The sequence below is a fragment of the Trachypithecus francoisi genome, unplaced genomic scaffold (assembly GCF_009764315.1).
Source record: "Trachypithecus francoisi isolate TF-2019V2 unplaced genomic scaffold, Tfra_2.0 Lachesis_group16, whole genome shotgun sequence".
Classification (NCBI taxonomy): Eukaryota; Metazoa; Chordata; class Mammalia; order Primates; family Cercopithecidae; genus Trachypithecus; species Trachypithecus francoisi.
Genome location: NW_022681461.1, coordinates 58,002,529 through 58,023,337, shown reverse-complemented (window position 1 = coordinate 58,023,337; position 20,809 = coordinate 58,002,529). Strand labels below are relative to the sequence as shown.

Here is a 20,809-nt window from a genome sequence, read left to right as displayed (position 1 = left end):
CAGAACTCCCAAGCCTAAGGGAAAAACCAGCCAATGACTGTCAAGAAGGAAGAGGGTCTACATGTCCCAGGAACAGTGGTGGCCATATGTCCTCCTTTGACTAAGACAGTCTCTGTGTTTCACTGCTGCCCAGCATTATTACACACAGTGCCCCCACCCCTACAGAAGCATCCCAGTGTGGGTGGTACAGTCTATGGTCACTCTACTTATAGAAAACCTACATTACCAGAGCAGAAACAAATGTGCTCCCTTTCACCTTGGATTTTTCATGCTGAGAACATGCAATATATTAATACAACATATTAATACAGCATTATGAGGCCTTGATAAAGCTGAAACTAGTAAATTACATAATAAATGCTGCTTGTTTCATTTACAAAATGTATATTGAGAGATAGCAGTTAGCTTTTCTGCTATGGCAGGGCTACAGCTTTTCAAAGATGGGTTAGAGGGACCTCAGCCAGGTCAGTGACAGATCCGCATTGGAACCCTAGTTCTGCCACACTACCTAAGTGACCTTGATATAGTAGCTCAGATCTCCTGAGACTCAGTTGCCTATTCTGTTAAGGGGATAGGAATAACGCCACCTACCACTCAGGGATTTTTGGTTGTTTTTGTTTGTTTCACTAGAGTAACTAGGACTTGAGAGCCAGAAAGACCTGAGTTTGAATACACTTTCTATCACTTCTTTGCTGCAAGTCCTTGTACAAGTAAACTTAACCCAGAGACTTGCTTTTCTTGTCTATAAAATGGTAATGAGAACAGTTTCTATCTCAGGGGAGATTGTTTTCAGGACTGCATAAAATAATGGATATCAGATAATCATGTCGTAAGTAATTTTATTATTTCAAAATATTACATAGAAATACATTTAATAGCCCTATAAATGATTTGTTGCAGAAATTTTTAGTTAATATTTCTTTTTTTCTGGGCACACATTGTTAGACACTAACAGGCCTACTTTAAAACCAGTTTTCTTACTGGAAAACAGAACTAAGGGTTCACTTAGTTGTATATACTCAGTGAAGCTTTCACATAAACATAACCTATGAATTATACTCCTGAAGTGGCTGAGTTAAAGCCTGAAATGACTGTGTTTTCCATAAAACAAAGTTAAATTGCCAGGATTCATTTCATTATGTAAGCTGTTTTATACTCTCTCTGTGCTCTTTCATACTTTATCTGTTTTTCACCTTCATTTTGAATCATGAAAATCTCAGTTTACTGAGCCATTTATTAGTTTTCTTTCAATACAATTTATTCAGATGAGGATAATTAGCATGTATATTATACAAATGTAGTTATTACATTTGATTCCTATGATTCTAAAAATGTTTATCAAAATACAAATAAACTAGAATATATATACATTTTATCTTCTCTCTACTTCTCCTACATATAATTTCCTTAGTAGACAGAGAGAGGTGGGAAATTATAATTTTATATACAGTTATATATTATATTATAAATGTTTTGAAAGTAGAGATAAAGTACCATAACAGGGAAAATAGAAGTAGTGAAGAAAAGGAGACTTATCTTCTTCCCTAACTTTATAATGTGACCAATTAATTGACTAAAGATATAGTAAGTTATCTATATACATTATTCATTCAGAACAGTTTGAATTTTGAAGGACTTTTATTGTATTTTTATATTTTTGTCGTTTGTTTCCTCAATCAGTGCAATTATAATGCACATTGAAAACATTTTTTAAATAAAAAATGAAGAGAAAGCAGAACTCCTAGAATAAGTAACTAATACCTATAGCACAATCTAACACTTAAAAGTTTGGCATATTTCCTTTCATTCTTTTGCTTTATGCATGAAGGTATTTTTCTTTAACTATATTCATTATATAGATGTATATTTTTTCACTTAATATCTTTTTCATATAAACATTTTCCAAATTATTAAATATCTCCTATAGCCATCATTTTAATTCGTGCATAATAGTCCATTGGAACCATGAGTCATGAATAATGAATAATACAATTATCTTTTCATGGCTGGACCTTGTTTTCTAAGTATTGTAATATATTAAATAATAAGGTGCATCTTTCTGCTTAAAGTTATGTGATTCAAATTTGGGAAAGTCAAATTAATATCATTAATTTGTTTACTGGACAGAGTTTCCTTACTAGACTATAAGCCGTTTGAGAATAGTATTGCATGTGTTCATCTCTGTCTTCAGCTCTGCTTTGCATGTAAAAGGTAGCCGGAAGGTGTTTACTGAGTTCAATTAAATATACTTCCTACTTTGATAATTTTCTACTCTCTTTTGGACAGAACTCAAGCAATTAGTTGGCAACCATCGGTAGATAAAAGTTCCCAAATATCTGCTAAAGTTACAGGCAAAAAATAAGTTATTACAATTTTTGGAATGTAAAGAATTGCATGTTCTTGCTCAGCTTGATTGATACATAATTTTTTTAAAGGTTGCATTTATACCACCTAGGAATCTAATAATAATTGAGTATGAATGAAGAGTAGCCATGCAAATGGGAATTTTAGATGCAGCACTCTATCTGGAAAAGGATTACATGAACAAAGGCCAGAGTTAAATCTTACTATGGCAAGACGTGTCTCTCTAATGTGTAAAAACATGCACACAGAGTTAAATACAAAATGGCATCAGTGATCATTTAGATAGTTAATAGATAGATAGACAATAGGTCATTTTCCAGATGCCTGTGTCTTCTCTGAAACAACTTATAAATAAACAAAAAATAGAAGCATAAATCTAGGCATACATACTAGATTCATATTAATATCAATTTTTGTATGTATTTTGGCAGATACTGGCTAGCTACCTACCAGCCTTATTTTCTCTTCATAGCCACGTAGCTAAAGTACATTTTCCTGCCTGCTTTGCATTTAGTTGGGTGTGCCCACATGACTGAGTTCTGACTAATGAAATGTGAATAGACATTATGAGTTTATTGTTGGGTCTGGTTTATGAAAACATTATAATTATGATCCTCTTCATCTTTTTTTCGTATCAAATGGAAAGGACTTCAAAGACCTAGAGGAGGGAGGAGCCACAAAACAGAGTCCAAGTCCCTCGATGTCTTCACGGAGCAGAACTAATAAACTTCTATTGTTTTAAGTCACTGAGATTTAAGGGTTTATCTGTTATAGAAGCTGGTAGAAATTTATATTTGTTCATTTCCAGAGTGTTCCAGAAGGGATTTAAGACGGCTATCTTGTCTGAACAGCTTTAAGTAAGAGGCTAAAATGTCTAGGTGCATTCAGCACCAACTAATTAAAACCAGGTAATCTCCAGAGAGGTTCTCTTTTGTTCATGAATATCCACACTTCAAAGAATCCAGTTTTTCATGGAACAATAGATAAAATTCAAGAATCTGAAAGGGAAACTACTTAACAGAATTCTCTTCCAGTTGATGTTTCCCAAGTAAACTTTAATAACCTTATGAAGGGAGGTGTAGTTGTTCTCAGTGGGCTCACGTTCTGTCTAGATGGAGCTGGGTGGGTTTTGAAACCTGAACAATTATCACAGAAGGCAGCCAACCTTTCTTTGACACAACGTGAGACACGTGTTTCTTTTTCTTTTTAAAATTTTACTTTAAATTCTGGGATACATGTGCTGAAGGTGCAGGTTTGTTCCATAGGTATGCATGTGCCATGATGGTTTGCTGCACCTATCAACCCGTCTTCTAGGTTTTAAGCCCCGCATGCATTAGGTATTTGTCCTAATGCTCTCCTTCACCCTTCCCCACAACCCCTGACAGGCCCCAATGTGTGATGTTCCCCTCCCTGTGTCCATGTGTTCTCACTGTTCAACTGAACAAGCGGTGTTTGGTTTTCTGTTCCTGTGTTAGTTTGAAGAGCATGAAGGTTTCCAACTTCATCCATGTCCCTGCAAAGAACATGAACTCATTCTTTTTTATGGCTGCATAGTATTCCATGGTGTGTATTGAGACATGTATTTCATAGCTTGTCCTAACCCTATCTTTAGAGGAACTTAAATAACTTCTTAGCAGGAATTTTTGCCCTGGGTATGATTACCTCATTTGTTTTCAGTTTTCAGCTGTAATACAAAATACTTAACAGACTTGAACATCTCCCCTAATAGATTAATCCATTGTCTCCAGATTTCATATCCTCTCTGTTGGTGTTTACATCAAAAAGGATTTTCAGTACTTCCTTCAGTTGAGAGATTTCATTCACACAATAACCCTGTAGGATAGTTACTATTGTTCTCATTTTAAAGGTAAGAAAACTGAGAATAATAGGTTAAGATTTAAACACAGTTTGACGGTTGCACATATGTGCTTTTAGCCATTACCTTAGACTGCCTTACAGATTAGAGGCATTTTGCATCACATTTGTGAGGCCAACAGGCTTCTTAAGCCAACTACCCTTTAATTAGTAATATTAATTTCAAAGAGACAAACCTCAAAGCTAGACAAAAATCACTTTCATCTTTAAAAAATTTAAGTAGAATAGGCATGCTATATATGTCCAAGTATTTCTATGATAGGCCAAAAGGAGATTCAGAACTGTAGGAGAAGAGCAAATAATTTGCATTTCAAAGAGATCAAAATAAACATGAGAACAGAGGGCTCTCCAGTTTCAGGAAAGATTAAACAGAAACTATTAATTAATGACTTAGGACAAGCTTTGCTAATTGTTCACTAGTCGCTGGAATACAAGATGAATTCATGTTTTCAAATAGATACAGTCCATTGGAGAGCTGATTGAGAATCAGGGGAAAAGATACCAAAGCGTAGCCGAGAGGAAAGATGAGAAAATTGTGTGGTGTTTTTTTTTTTTTTCTATTTTTAAAAGGAAGTGTTACCGGAAAAAAATCTGCTTTTTAAAATATAGTTGCTATCTATTTGAAATAAGAGGTATTTCAGTGATAATGTTTGAGAAAGCATGGGAGAAGTATAAGGTAAAAGTTAAGAGCTCAAAAAAACCTGGATTGAAAAAAAATCCTGAGAGTCAAAAAATCCTGAATAGAAATACTTGCTCCCTTACTGAGACTATATAATATTAGGCAAATGACTCATCAAGCAAGAAAAGTTCTTTCCCCTTCTCCTGAAATCAGGAGAAAATTGCTTCAACAGGATTATCTGGAATCCTTAATAGTCTTTGCCTGTAGTTGAAGACACATTATGACTTCTGTCTAACTCCTTCCTGGCAAATCTCAAAAACAAATATTAAGCTAGATATCCTCTTTTTGTGGCTTAGTGGGAAAGTAAAGAAAGTTGCTGCTGTATTGGGATTGCTCTGTGTTTCCAGAGTTTTTTTTTTTTTTGGGCAAATGAGTTTTTTCCATGTCCTTGAAGGCAACATACACGAGGGAGCTGCTTTATAACAAGGCCACCTGGAAAAGGTTACAAGACCTCCGCCAGTAAGATATTCCTAGAGACTGTAGAATAACTACTCAACAAGCCAGAATGGAGATTTACTCATCCAGATGAAAGGGAACTACATGGAGGATAGCTCTTGATTGTGGATCCTGAAGAAACCCCAGAAATCGCTACACAAAAGGAGTGAGCTTAAAATTCCCCAGTCCCAGAGGACACTAAGTTATCTATAGCTCAGTTCAAATTAAATAACAATTTTCTTGATCCTCTTACCTCCCTGAATAAATTATAAAGAGACAATAGAGGAAAAGAATAAAGATGCTATCTGACTATATCACCTGCTTGATTTACTAGTTGTATGCCCATTTTATATCAATTTCATTGCATTAAATCATATTAACAGCTAATTCAGCTAATTTTTATACAGACAGAATCTCACATTGTCCTTATAGGCTTCAAACCATATAATAATTGCCAGCACATATCAGTCCCTAGCCAAGTAACTATAGACCAAAATACTATCTCAGTTACCCCCAGAATTGGTCATCTGCATATAGCTAATTGAAAGGTATCTACAATAGTGGGTAACTGTTTACCTATTTCCCTGAGCCACTGAATAATTTTATCATTACAGCTGTAAACTTTTGGAAACAAAATATTTTATAATATTTAACACATTTGATGCTCTCCAAGTCTGGCTTTCATTCTGGCTGTTTCCATTTTCCCTTGAATATTCTCCAAGTTGAGCCTCAATATTGAAAGTTTCCATTCCTTCCTTACCAAAAATAAGTAGAGAGAGGTAAAAATGCAATGCTTTGGAAGATAATTAGAAATTATGTATAAAGATATATTTTATTTCTGTAAAAAGAGAGTTCAAATCCAATGTTTCCTACCAGGTCTGGGACTTTAATCTTCATCTCAAGTTGGTTTGGGTCCTTCAAAGAACTTAGGTAACCCTGGTGATTTTCCAGACTTGCTCATACTAAAATTGATTTCTTTTAGTTTTAAACTGTTTTATTCAACTTTCACAATTCTGCAGTATCCGATTTTCCTGAAGACCAGGATTTCTGAAGTTACAGTTTTAGATATCTGGAAATTATAGCCTCAAATGTATTTTGGACACCATTATTCATTAAAACCTTTTGCTTTTTTTTTTTTTTTTTTTTAACCCCTACCTCAACTCACTCTTCACCCATTCCTCTCCATTTGGGAAATAGCTTTACTGACTTCAAAAAAAAAAAAAAAGTATTATTAGATTGTTGGAAGGTTTACAGAGATTTCTGTGCTATCCATTTATTGTTTTGTGGCCTTGTTCATTTGCCAGTCAGAGAACGAAATCATAGAATTTCCAGGCTAAGCAATTTATCATTACTTTATCCATCGAAGCAGCTGTTTCCTCCTAAACTTTCTTTTTAAACAACATACAACAACCATGATCTCTTTCCTTTCTTACTTGTGTTTTTAAAAATAATGGCTGCTTAAAATTCATTTCTCTTTCTCCATTTTACCAATCTCTTCACTGTCCTTATCACTGTATCATCTGTTTGAGGACATCTTTCTGAAAGGTACTCCTGTCGCAGAGGAAATCTATGCCTTTATTTGGTTTGCTTTCTGTCCTGAAAAATACTGCTTCAGCAAACCAAACCATTATCCATAAAAAATAACAATGACAGCTATTGTTTATGTGCTAGGCACCATATATACCACCATTAATGCTCACAGTTTATTCTGTGTTATTATCAAAAATTAACAGGAAATAGTGAGAATCATAGACATAGATGAATATGTCCCACAGCTAACAAATGTCAGAATCAGAATTTGGGCCAGGTATAAGTGAGCTCAAATTTTTGCTATTTTTAGTCTTTTATGTTGCTTCTTCTTTAAGTCCACTTCCTGATGCTTTGATTTGTGTTTCTTACATGAATAGAATAAGTGGGGAATAAATACACAGCATACAAAAAATGTAAGTATAAAAATATCCAACTTCACATGCTAGGTTTTAGAAGGTACTAATCATTGTGCTTGAGAATCCCTTTGATCAGAATTAATGGAAAGACCCTAGTCTACTCCCTCTAGATTTTAGCTTCTTGCTTTATTCCTAATGACACAAAGTTCATCTTGTCAAACCTTGGTCACAGTCAGATATTATGAGCAAGCTTTGATTGTAAGACTTCTGTTGGCAGTGAAAGCTAAATGGAGTCAGCAGTTTGCCTTCTGGGCTAAAACTGAGAAATATTTGTGAGGAGAATAATAAAGCACAACATTCCTCCCCAGTTTCTAAGCTACTCAAAAAGCTGATGAGATATGGCCCCAAATTATCCACTTTTGCCTAGCTAAAGGACAGTAGTAGAATGGGAGAACAGTTCCAGATGTAGAGGGACCTCGTCTACAGCAGGCTTGCGGGATACTTATCCACCCTTGTTTTTGGCAGTCCTTCACTTTGGAGCTGAAATTGATCCACCTTAGTTGAGCTCCTTTCTAGTTAAGTTTTGCCCATGATTTAGTTAGATACTGTCTTCCATGGCAGACATACTTACAGCAAAATTAAGGAATGTAAATAATAAACTTTCTCTTAACCACCATTGAAATAAATCAGAAATAAGATGCCAATTATTTTATTTAACTGGTGATGGGCAGATTGGGCAAATTCTGCCAAAGAAGACAGTACTCTCCCATGGAATTTATAAAATATGACTCACACTTTACCATCAATTCAAAAACAAACTGGAAAGTATGTAGTATATCATAAAACTTTTATGTTGGACATAGAGTCATCTGATTATAATTGAAAATCTATTTTCCTGCCCTACCAAAGAAATTCTAAAATCTATTACAAAAAAAATACTCTTTTTAAGGAGTGGAAATATCATTAATCTGCCCAGGGTCCCCACACATTTTGGCCTAGTCTATTGATGGACACCTTTGAGGGAACCAGGAATTCCTCATGCTGCTTTCAATTCTCCATCTCAGTGAAGGACACCAGGTCTCACCCAGTTGTCAAAAGAGTGGAAATAATCTTTGCTTATCCTCTCATACACCCTCCACAGCCGATCAGCTGTGAAGCATTTCTGTCGTGCCTCAGAATACCTCTTGAATTTGTCCATTGACCTAAGCCTACACCCATAACCCTGAGAGTAACCACTGTTTTTTTCTGACTTGAATTAGCACAACAGTCTCCTGAGTTTATCAGCTTCAAGTCTTTCTTTTCTGCAAGTCTATTTTTCATGTTGGAATCAGATTAATCTTTCCAAAATGTAAATCTGATCATATCACTCTTTTGCATAAAACACTTTAATGACTTGCCATTGCTCTCAGGATAAAGTGTAAACAGGTTATCACAGTTTATAAGCCCCTTGTAAATCATTCCTCTAATTACCTCTTCAGCCTCCTTTCCTCAGTTTTTGTTCCAACCATTGTGAACTACTGTGTCCCCAATTGTACAGTGTTTCTTATTGTCTCCATGTCTTTGCAAACACTATTCCCTATGCCTGTACCTATCTCTACCAAGGATGAGGGGAGGAGTATAAATGGAAATACGCTTTTGCAGAGCTCCTGTATTTTACTTTGAAGCAATTCAATATTGAAGTAGACTGTGATGAAGATATACAGATGCTCCATGACTTATGATGGAATCACATCCCAAGGAACCTATTACAAGTTGAAGATATTATTACATTGAAAATGCATTTAATATACCTAACCTACCAAAGACCATAGCTTAGTCTAGCCTACCTTAAATGTGCTCAGAACACTTACATTAGCCTAAAGGTGGACAACAACATCTAACAGAAAGCCTGTTTTGTAATAAAGTACTGAATATCTCATGTAATTTATTAAATACTGCACTGAAATGGGAAAACAGAGTGGTTGTATGGGCACTCAAAATACAGTTTCTACTGAATGCATATTGCTTTCACACCATTGTAAAGTTGAAAAACTATAAATCGGCCATTATAAATTGGAGACCATCTGTATACTTTAATCCCTAGAGGAATAAATAAAAATAATATAAATTAAAAAGTCAAAAGAGGAATTGAAATACAAAGCTAAAAAAAATCAGAGGGAATAAGGCAAGAAATGAAAAACACAGAAACAAAAACTGCAAGGGACAAATAGACACCAAATAGCAAAATGGCATCCCTAAGTGCAACCATATCAATAACTACATTAAATTTAAATGGACTAAGCAATATAACAAAAGGCAGAGATTGAGACTAGATTCAAAAGCAAGAAATAACTACATGCTGTCAAAAAGAGAAGCCTTTTAAATACAAAATCACATGTATGTACAAAGTAAAGAAAAAAAGATATACCACAAAAACATTAAGAAAGCTGGAGTGTTACAGATGACTGAATCACACCTTAAGGAAAACAGCAGAAAGCTATACTGTGAACCAGGCAAAGGGTACTTGCTGTGGGGAAATTATTCCTGCAAGAGAGGGAATCCTCAATGGCAAAGCAAATATTGTCTGTTTAGATACTTCTCAGGTCATATTTTATTGAATATTATCATTTCGCCTCTGCTGCCAGGAAATATTTGGCTTCAAGGGTGTTTCCAGTGGACTGTGAATACTGAAACATAATTATTTGAAAATAATTTCAGCTCTAGATTTATTAACCAGGATTCTGTTTCTCAACATATTAGACTAGAAGAGCAACCAGATTTTAACAGCTTGTTTTTTTTTTTTTAAATCTTAATTTCAAAATGGAAGGAAGCTAGTTCCTGTTGTTCTCTTAAATATTTTCCTTTTATTCATGTATTTTAATATCTTATTTTCTGAAAATTAAAGAATGAACCACAATGAAATAAACCCTAATATATTACCCCAACAAAGATGACTTAAAAACAAGGAGCATTACTAGAGACAAATATGGATTCCTCCTAATCAGTGATTGATACATCAGAAATTGAACATGTGTTTAATATCAGAGCTTTAACATGCATGAAACCCAAACCTATAGAACTTAGGAAGATGCAGACAAGTTCATATTCATAGAGATTTTAATACCCATTTCTCAGAGATTTTAATACCCATTTCTCAGAGATTTTAATACCCATTTCTCAGAGATTTTAATACCCATTTCTCAGGAATTGACAGCATAACTTAGAAAAAATTAATAAGGATTTAGAAGAGCTGAACAACACAGTCAACTACATTAGCCTTAATGACTTTTAAAGACTGCTTCACCCAAAGTGTACAAATTCACATCCATTTCAAGTGCACATGGCCTGGCAGCAAGATGGATCATATGCTGGTCTAATAAAGCAATCTTAGTAGATTTCAAAAGATGGAAATTTTTCATATTGTATTCTCTGACCTCACAGAATTAAATTAGAAATAATAATATATTTAGAAGAAGACCTAAATATTTCAGAATGAACCAACTAAATCCCTAAAGAAAGGAATTTTGGAGGGTATTTAGAAGATGATTTAGATGGGACAAAGAAGGAAGCACAAAGTAAATTAGAAAACGTTTTTGACCGAACGATACTTTATAAAAAATCAGAATTTGTGAAATGTAGCTAAAGCAATGTAGAAAGGGATGTTTATAGTTTTTATACCTTACATCAGTGAAAAAGCAAAGTCCAAAATTAATGATCTAATCTTAGGAAGCTAAAATGAATTAAAAGACTGGACTGAAGACAAAATAAATAGTCAGAAATAACAAGGATAAGAACAGAAATTAATGAAATAAAAATGACACACAACAGAGAATCAATACAAGCAAAATTTGGTCCTTTTGAAAAGCGTAATAAAACTGAAAAAATTCTAGATTTATCAAGAGAAAAGAAAGGCACAACTCACTGATGCCAGGAATGAAACAGATAACCTCTAGATTTTCAGACATTAAAATAATAAGGGAAGTTTATGACAACTTCAGACAATAAATTTAACAGCTTAGATGAAATAACAAAATTTCTTGAAGGAAACAAATTACCAAAACTGACACAAAAGGAAAGAGAACATATAAAGAGTCCAGTATCTGCCAAGGAAATCAATAATGGAATAATAAAATAGGACAATTATAAAAATATACTATAATAAAAGTTATATGAATTAATTTAATTGTCCTATTTTATTAGCAATTTTTAAAATCTTGTGTTGTGCCTAATTTACAAATTAAACTTTATCATAGATGTGTATACATAGGGAAAAACATAGTATTTGTAAGGTTTGGTACTATCTGCAGTTTCAGGCATCCACCAGGGAACTTGGAACGTATACCTTGTGGATAAGGGGGACTACTGCAATACAGTTCTCACAGAGCCAGTTAGAAAGTATTCCTTGATTTTTGTTCTCTTTTTCCTGAAGAGTTTGTATAGAATTTTTATTATTTCTTTCACAAATATTTGGCAGACCTTACCAGTGAATCCAAACAGACCCTAGAATTTCTGTGTTTGAATGTTGTAAAATACAAATTGATTTTCTTTGGCAGATACTAGACTCCAGACTGGAGTGCAGTGGCGATCACAGCTTACTGCAGCTTCAAACTCCTTGGCTCAAGCAGTTCTCCCACCTCAGCTTCCTGAGTAGCTAGGAATACAGATGTGTGCTACCATGCCTGGCTATTTTATTTTTTTTTTATTTTTGTAGATACGGAATCTTGGTCTGTTGCCCAGGCTGATCTCAAACTCATGGCCTCAAGCAATCCTACCACCTCAACCTTCAAAAATGCTGGGATTACAGGTGTGAGCCACCATATCTGGCCAGAAAGGAAAGTCTTTTTAAGAAATAACACTGCAAAAAAAAACTAGAAAGCTGTAGGAGGAAAAAAAAATCTTTTTCCTTACTTCATACCATATAAAAAATTAATTCAAAATGGATCACAGACTTGATTATAAATAATAAAACTATAAAAATTTCTAGAAGAACACATAGGAGAAAATCTTCAAGACATTGGCATAGGCAAGGAGCTCTTAAATAAAACACAAAGGATAAATCATAAATGAAAAAAATGTTAAAATGGATTTAAATTTTAAAACTTCTGCACTTTAAGAAATATGAAGAAAACAAGGGTAAACCATAGATGAGCATAAAGTATCACTATACACATATCTAATAAAGAACTTGTATTTGGAATATATATGTAACATTTATATCTCAATAATTTAAAAACACAATTAAAAGTGAGCAAAATGTTTGAACATAAAATATACCAAAGAATCTACCTAAATGGGCAATAAGCAGACAAAAAGAGATGCTCAGCATCACTAGTTACGAGGAAAATGCAATGAGATAATACAGTCCCACAAGAATGGATAACATGTAAAAGACAGTTGGCTGGGCGCGGTGCCTCATGCTTGTAATCCCAACATTTTGGAAGCCGAAGCGGGCAGATCACCTGAGGTCGGGAGTTCGATACCAGCCTGACCAACATGGAGAAACCGTGTCTCTACTAAAAATACAAAATTAGCCAGGCATGGTGGCGCACGCCTGTGATCCCAGCTACTCAGGAGGCTGAGGCAGGATAATCGCTTGAACCCAGGAGACAGAGATTGCGGTAAGCCAAGATCATGCCATTGCCCTCCAGCCTGAGCAACAAGAGTGAAACTCCATCTCAAAAAAAAAAAAAAAAAAGTCAGTATCCATGTCTGAGGGGATATGAAACACATGAAACTCCCTTGCATTGCTAGTGGAAATGTTGAATGGTATAATCTCTTTGGAAAATGATGTGCCTGTTTCTTGTAAAGACTCTACATATTCCTACCCTATGACCTATAAGGGTAATTTCTAGGTATATATTCAAGAAAACTAAAACATAAGCATGCACAAAGATGTCTATATTAATATTCGTAGCAGCTCTTGGACACAGCCCAAGCTTCCAAAAATAGTTGAGTTAATAAGCAATTTGTGACAAAACCGAATACCACCAGACATAAAGAACAAACTACTGTTACATGCAACAACATGGTTGAATCTCAAAAACATTATGTTGAGTGAAAGATGCTGGATATAAGAGTATATATTATATGATTTCTTTGATATAAAATTCTATAAAATGAATACTAATCTATAGTGACAATACAGATCAGTGCTTACTTTAAGCCAGTAACAGAGGTTGCAATAGACTGAAAAGAGGTTAAAGAGGTAATGTTCTGTATCAGATTGTGATGGTGCTTACAAAGGTGTAAACATTTTTCTAAATTCATTGGGCTGTATGCTTGAAATCAAACCACTGACATGTTTTAAGTTTTCTTCTTAATTTAGGTGGTAAATATGATCATAATATTTATTTAATACCTAAAAGTCCACCACCTTTGAGGTGGAGAAATTGATGAGGGAGGAATAATGTCAAGGTAACTAAATTATAATTTTCTATGAATTATTCTGTGCATTACACATTTAAATAAATGACTTAGTTGAGCCTTTTTTAAAAAGCTGTGCAATTTTATCTTTTATTATAAAACATATCCATGTGAAGAAGGATATGTTTGACTTTTTGAATGTCAAAATGATTTCAAGGACATCAGTAGACATTTTCTCAAAAGAAGACACAAGTAGTTAACAAGAATATGAAAACAAAATGCATGCTCAACATCAGTAATCATCAAGGAAATGCAAATCAAAACCACACTGAGAGATAATCTTACCCGAGTTAGAATGGCTATTACTAAAATGACAAAAAATAATTTATGTTGGTGAGGATGTGCAGAAAAGGGAGCTCCTAAACATTGTTGGTGGAAATGTAAACTAGTACAGCCACTATGGCAAACGGTATGACAATTTATCGGAAAAACTAAAAATAGAACACCCATATGATCCAGCAATCCCTCTGCTGGAACTGTAAGTCCATTAAACCTCCTTTTCCTTCCCAGTATTGGGTATGTCTTTATCATCAGCATGAAAATGGAGTAATGCACAGTATATCAAAAGTATATCTGCACCCCCATGTTTATTGCAGCACTATTCACAGTAGCAAAGATACAGAATCAGTCTAAGTGTCCATCAACAGATGAATGGATAAAGAAAATGTGGTACGTATATACAATAAAATACTATTCGACCAAAAAGAAAGTATAAAGTGTTGTTTGCGGCAACATGGATAGACCTGAAGGCCACTAAGTGAATTAAGCTGAGCACAAAAAGGCAATATCACATGTTCTCACTCAAATATAGGAGCTGAAAACATTGATAGCATGGAGGTTGAAAGTAGAATAATAGATACCAGACACTGGAAACTGGCCAGGAACAGGGGAAGGAGAGGAAGAGAGGTTTGTTAATGAGTACCAATGTACAGTTAGATAGAAGGAATAAGTTCTAATGTTCCACAATAGAGTGACTGTAGTTAATAATATATTGTGTATTTCAAAACAGCTAGAAGACTTGAAATGTTCCCAACACATAAAAATGATAAATACTCAAGGTGATGGATACTCTATATACTCTAACTTGATCATTACACATTCTATGCATGTAACAAATTCTGTGCATGTAACAAAATATCACATTGTCACATAAATATGTATAAACATGTATCAATGAAAACATTTTCAAAAATTAAAATAACTATTTTTCTAATTATAAAAGTAATACAGGTATATTTTTGAAAAAATTCAGAATTAATAATGTTATAAAAAGAAAGTAAAAATCACCATTAATCCCACCACCTCAAAAAGTTACTATTGTCAACATCTTTATCACATCCTTCCAGTTTTTTCCTTTCATACATGTATATACATTCATAGATACAAAAATATGTTCATACATACACACGTGGGTACAGTATATATCATTTCATTTTCCGTGTGAATAAGTATACAGTTGCATTAGTTTGTTCTCATGCTGCTGTGAAGAAATACCCAAGACTGGGTAATTTATAAAGAAGAGTTTTAATTGACTCACAGATCAGCATGGCTGGGGAGGCCTCAGGAAACTTATGACTGAAGGGGAAGCAAACATATCCTCCTTCACATGGCAGCAGGAAGGGAAAGAATGAACAAAGAGGGAAAAGCCCCTTATAAAACCATCAGATCTTGTGAGAAACTCATTCATTATCACAGGAACAGCAGCATGGGGGGTGCTCACCCCACAATTCCGTTACCTCCCACAACATGTGGGGATTATGGGAATTATAATTCCAGATGAGATTTGGGTGGGTACACAGCCAAACCATATCAGCAGCCAAGGGTTACAGTGTATTGGCTAGGTGGTATTTTGCTGTATGGCTGTTTTATAACTTACATAACTAAATTCCTACTGTTACATATTTCCATTTTGCTCTATTATAGACAAACCTGTAACAAACATATGTATATTAGTTCAATTATTTTCTAATGATACGTTTCTAGAAATAGGAATAAAATCGGTCAAAGAAATGAAGATACTGAACTTAGCTATATTTAAATCTAGTATATCAGTTAATGTCCAGTTTATATTCTTTATATCAGTACGTGAATGTTCATTTCCTGCCCTTGTTAATTCTGGCTAAAAATGATGATCAAACTCTATCAATATGACAGGCAAAAATGATATACCCCTATTTTTAAATTTGCATTACTTTGTTTACTACTAGTTAATCACCTTTTCATATACTTATTGGGTATTTTTAATTTAATTATACTCATTTCCTAATTTTCTATTGGCATTCACCTTTTTATCTATTACATATGTTTTAAATATATTCTCCAGTTTAGCAATCACATGTGTGTGTTATTTGTTTGTTTGTTATACCAAGTTTTTAAAATGTATACAATAGAATCATTATCTTCCTTCCTGGTTTCTAGCTTTATTCACAGAAAATGCTACTTAACTCTAATACTATAAAATTATTGAATTTTCTTCTAGTACCTGTTTTCTTCTTACATTTGAATCCTTAATTCATCTGGAATTTACTTTATTGGAAGAAGTAAAGTTAGTATGCAAATTTTTCAACAAAATATCAAGTCTATCATTTGTATTTTTCTCACTGATTTAAAAAGCCGCCTTTAACATAAACTGACTTTTCAAATATATTTAGATATAATTGCTTACTTTTTGTTTTCTTGACTTTGTTTTTGTGTCAATAGCATGCTGATTTATTATTAGTTTTGTATCTCATGTTTGAATGCATTGTATGGCAGGTATTTTCATGTTTTTTTTTTTTTTACTATTTCTGATTATTTTCATATATATTTTCTTCCAAATGAACTTTAGAATTAATTTTTCAAGCTTAAAATATTATTCTTTGTAATGTGTGTTCTATGGAAAAAGAAATTAATGTTTTATAATATTTAATCTTTCTAAATACATAGTACATCCCTCTTTTAGTAAGTTATTTTGATTCTTGATAGGGTTTTATAGTTGTCATTAGTTCTATGTATTCCTTGTTAAGTTTATACTAAGGAATTTGATGTTTTTCAGAGATGCCGTGACTGAAATAATGTTTACAATAGTATTTTCTAAATGGTTTATTTGTGTAGACAAGAAAATAATTTTTTAAAAATTATATTTATTGTGTAGTATGCTAATTCACTTATTCTACTGTTCTACTCATTTTTAGTTGATTTCCATTGGTTTTCATGACAGACATTAATTTGATCTGTGAATAATGATAGTTTTGCCACATATTTTCCAAAAATTGTAACTCTTATCTTCCTATCTAACTGATATGCTAGCACTTTCTGGGTTTTTGCCTTGTTTCTACATTTGGAGGAAAATTTTCTAGTGACTTAGTGATTCACCATTAAGTTTAATCCTACTTGTTATTTTTTATTCATAAATTTGTTTACATATAAGACATACTGTGGTTGTAGACATAGATATATATGTAAACACTGTAATTGGATCATTATTTTCTTACTAATTTTTCCTTTATAGTTCAGGAATGAATGTTGAAGTTTATGAAATACTTCTTTATCTAAAAGTATTGTTTCAAACTACTTAACCTTAATTAAAATATGGTGTTCATGGATAAAGCGTACCCCTGAGAACCCCAAGTTGAAAAGTAGAGCTCAGTAATACACCTTTTATTATTCAGCTGAATTCAGTGTCTACTAAACTATCCACATTTAAAACATACTCATTTCCGATCTCATTTGCTACCTATTTAATTTCACTTTAACAGGTGCACTGATGAAAGAGGGATAGTTCATTTATCATTACAAGATATTTTTTCTGAAAGTTATTTCTCTTCCCATTCCTCAATATTTATCTCAAAATCATTTAAAATGGCATTTTTTATTATAGCCATCCTGTACCTTGATTCTGCCTCATTCCTATGAGAAACACAAAAACAATACAGGCATACTTGGAGGATCTTCTGTTTGCCTCAAATAAGAAAATCCCTTCATAAATTAAAGTTTGCTAAATTATGAAAGATATATACATTAACATTCAAAGGTTAAAAGTAGAAAATGTATACATGAAGAAAAACATTCCAACACCTTACATCGAACATAACTTTGTTTTGTATGTTGCACCTAAAGGCCTGATATTGAGTGAAACTTCTGTTAGCTTTGTTTTGAATAGAGGATGATACCCTAAACATTAGTGATGCAGACACTGATTCAAACTGAACTGCTTTCTTCTTAGCTGTTGACCTCTGTTTCTTTCATTTGAATTTAAAATAGAGCCTTTGAGTGTGAAATTTATACTGTGTTGTCTCACAGTCTGTCACACATTCTCTTTATCTCATTATACTTGTCAAACATTGAAACTGTCATGGCAACTTTGGGACGCTATTACTACTATTATCCCCATTATCCCCATTTCACAGCCAGGAAATCTAAAATACAGAGAGATGAAATAACTTGACCAAGAACATATGTTGCTAAGAGGGTCAACCCTCGGGTTTATATCCAGGTCTGATTGATTCCAAATCCAGCATCCTTTCCATTACACTTGCTGCCCTATTTGTGTCCCTTCACCTATTTAGATCCTAACTCACCTTCTCTTCCTCCCTTCTTTTGCCCCTTGCATGCAGGCCCGTGACCAAGGTGTAGACTAAGAAGTGGAGTCATGCTTCACACGGCCATATCATGCTGGCAGCCATTCCTGGGTCTGGCTGTGGTGTTAATCTTCATGGGATCCACCATTGGCTGCCCTGCTCGCTGTGAGTGCTCTGCCCAGAACAAATCTGTTAGCTGTCACAGAAGGCGATTGATCGCCATCCCAGAAGGCATTCCCATCGAAACCAAAATCTTGGACCTCAGTAAAAACAGACTAAAAAGTGTCAACCCTGAAGAATTCATATCATATCCTCTGCTGGAAGAGATAGACTTGAGTGACAACATCATTGCCAATGTGGAACCAGGAGCATTCAACAATCTCTTTAACCTGCGTTCCCTCCGCCTAAAAGGCAATCGTCTAAAGTTGGTCCCTTTGGGGGTATTCACAGGGCTGTCCAATCTCACTAAGCTTGACATTAGTGAGAATAAGATTGTCATTTTACTAGACTACATGTTCCAGGATCTGCATAACCTGAAGTCTCTAGAAGTGGGGGACAATGATTTGGTTTATATATCACATAGGGCATTCAGTGGGCTACTTAGCCTGGAGCAACTCACCCTGGAGAAATGCAACTTAACAGCAGTACCAACAGAAGCCCTCTCCCACCTCCGCAGCCTCATCAGCTTGCATCTGAAGCATCTCAATATCAACAATATGCCCGTGTATGCCTTTAAAAGATTGTTCCACCTGAAACACCTGGAGATTGACTATTGGCCTTTACTGGATATGATGCCTGCCAATAGCCTCTACGGTCTCAACCTCACGTCCCTTTCAGTCACCAACACCAATCTGTCTACTGTACCCTTCCTTGCCTTTAAACACCTGGTATACCTGACTCACCTTAACCTCTCCTACAATCCCATCAGCACTATTGAAGCAGGCATGTTCTCTGACCTGATCCGCCTTCAGGAGCTTCATATAGTGGGGGCCCAGCTTCGCATCATTGAGCCTCACTCCTTCCAAGGGCTCCGCTTCCTACGCGTCCTTAATGTATCTCAGAACCTGCTGGAAACTTTGGAAGAGAATGTCTTCTCCTCCCCTAGGGCTCTGGAAGTCCTGAGCATTAACAACAACCCTCTGGCCTGTGACTGCCGCCTTCTCTGGATCTTGCAGCGACAACCCACCCTGCAGTTTGGGGGCCAGCAACCTATGTGTGCTGGCCCAGACACCATCCGTGAGAGGTCATTCAAGGATTTCCATAGCACCGCCCTTTCTTTTTACTTTACCTGCAAAAAACCTAAAATCCGTGAAAAGAAGTTGCAGCATCTGCTAGTAGATGAAGGGCAGACGGTCCAGCTAGAATGCAGTGCTGATGGAGACCCGCAGCCTGTGATTTCCTGGGTGACACCCCGAAGGCGTTTCATCACCACCAAGTCCAATGGAAGAGCCACCGTGTTGGGTGATGGCACCTTGGAAATCCGCTTTGCCCAGGATCAAGACAGTGGGATGTATGTTTGTATTGCTAGCAACGCTGCTGGGAATGACACCTACACAGCCTCCTTAACTGTGAAAGGATTCGCTTCAGATCGCTTTCTTTATGCGAACAGGACCCCTATGTACATGACCGACTCCAATGACACCATTTCCAATGGCACCAATGCCAATACTTTTTCCCTGGACCTTAAAACAATACTGGTGTCTACAGCTATGGGCTGCTTCACATTCCTGGGAGTGGTTTTATTTTGTTTTCTTCTCCTTTTTGTGTGGAGCCGAGGGAAAGGCAAGCACAAAAACAGCATTGACCTTGAGTATGTGCCCAGGAAAAACAATGGTGCTGTTGCGGAAGGGGAGGTAGCTGGACCCAGGAGGTTCAACATGAAAATGATTTGAAGGCCCGCCCCTCACACTACTGTCTCTGTCAATGTTGGTCATCGGTAAGACAGTATGGCACAGTAAATTACTAGATTAAGAGGCAGCCGTGTGCAGCTGCCCCCGTATCAAAAGCAGGGTCTATGGAAGCAGGAGGACTTCCAATGGAGACTCTCCATCGAAAGGCAGGCAGGCATGTGTCAGAGCCCTTCACACAGTGGGATACTAAGTGTTGGCACTGCAAATATTGGCATTCTGGGGATCTCAGTAATGAACCTGAATCTTTGGCTCACACTCATGGACAATTATTCAGCATTTTCTACCACTGCAAAAACAAAAGAAAAAATAAAAAAGAACAACCTACAGTGTAGGATTTACATATTAAAAAGACACATTTGTCTAAAACATACTCTACAGAAAAATTTGTATCTATGATTATCATTTGTTAAAGCCTTGCATCATACCATATTGTTGGTTCAGTACCACAAAGAGATCAATATATTCTTTTCTTCCTTTTTTGAAACATATATGCTGTACATGTTTTTAAAGCAATATGAATGAGAGGTTGTGCTTTTAGTTACCACTATAGATCCAAGTGTGATTTCACCTTCCGTTACCTACAGATGACCCTGAGACTAGATCCCTGGAGTTATGGGCGGAGATATTTTGAGAGATGTGTTTGTCTGATGTAGGATGCCAAGAAACAGGACCCACGGCAAAACTGCTCAACTCTGTTAA

General features: G+C 35.2%; 1 protein-coding gene and 1 long non-coding RNA gene across 2 annotated transcripts in view; one reads left to right on the top strand and one right to left on the bottom strand.

Annotated features, from left to right (window-relative positions):
* Positions 1 to 19,603, bottom strand: part of LOC117098696 — a 40,572-nt gene extending 20,969 nt beyond the window's left edge. The window contains exon 1 of the long non-coding RNA XR_004443544.1: positions 19,489 to 19,603. This is a non-coding gene — a long non-coding RNA (uncharacterized LOC117098696). The remainder of the gene's footprint in view (positions 1 to 19,488) is intronic.
* The window catches only part of LINGO2 (leucine rich repeat and Ig domain containing 2), a 464,489-nt gene extending 443,996 nt beyond the window's left edge, over positions 1 to 20,493 (top strand). Inside the window, exon 4 of the mRNA XM_033237532.1 lies at positions 18,237 to 20,493. Coding sequence (XP_033093423.1) covers positions 18,272 to 20,092 — 1,821 coding nt within the window. The 5' untranslated portion in view covers positions 18,237 to 18,271 and the 3' untranslated portion in view covers positions 20,093 to 20,493. The remainder of the gene's footprint in view (positions 1 to 18,236) is intronic.
* The last annotated feature ends 316 nt before the right edge of the window (positions 20,494 to 20,809 follow it).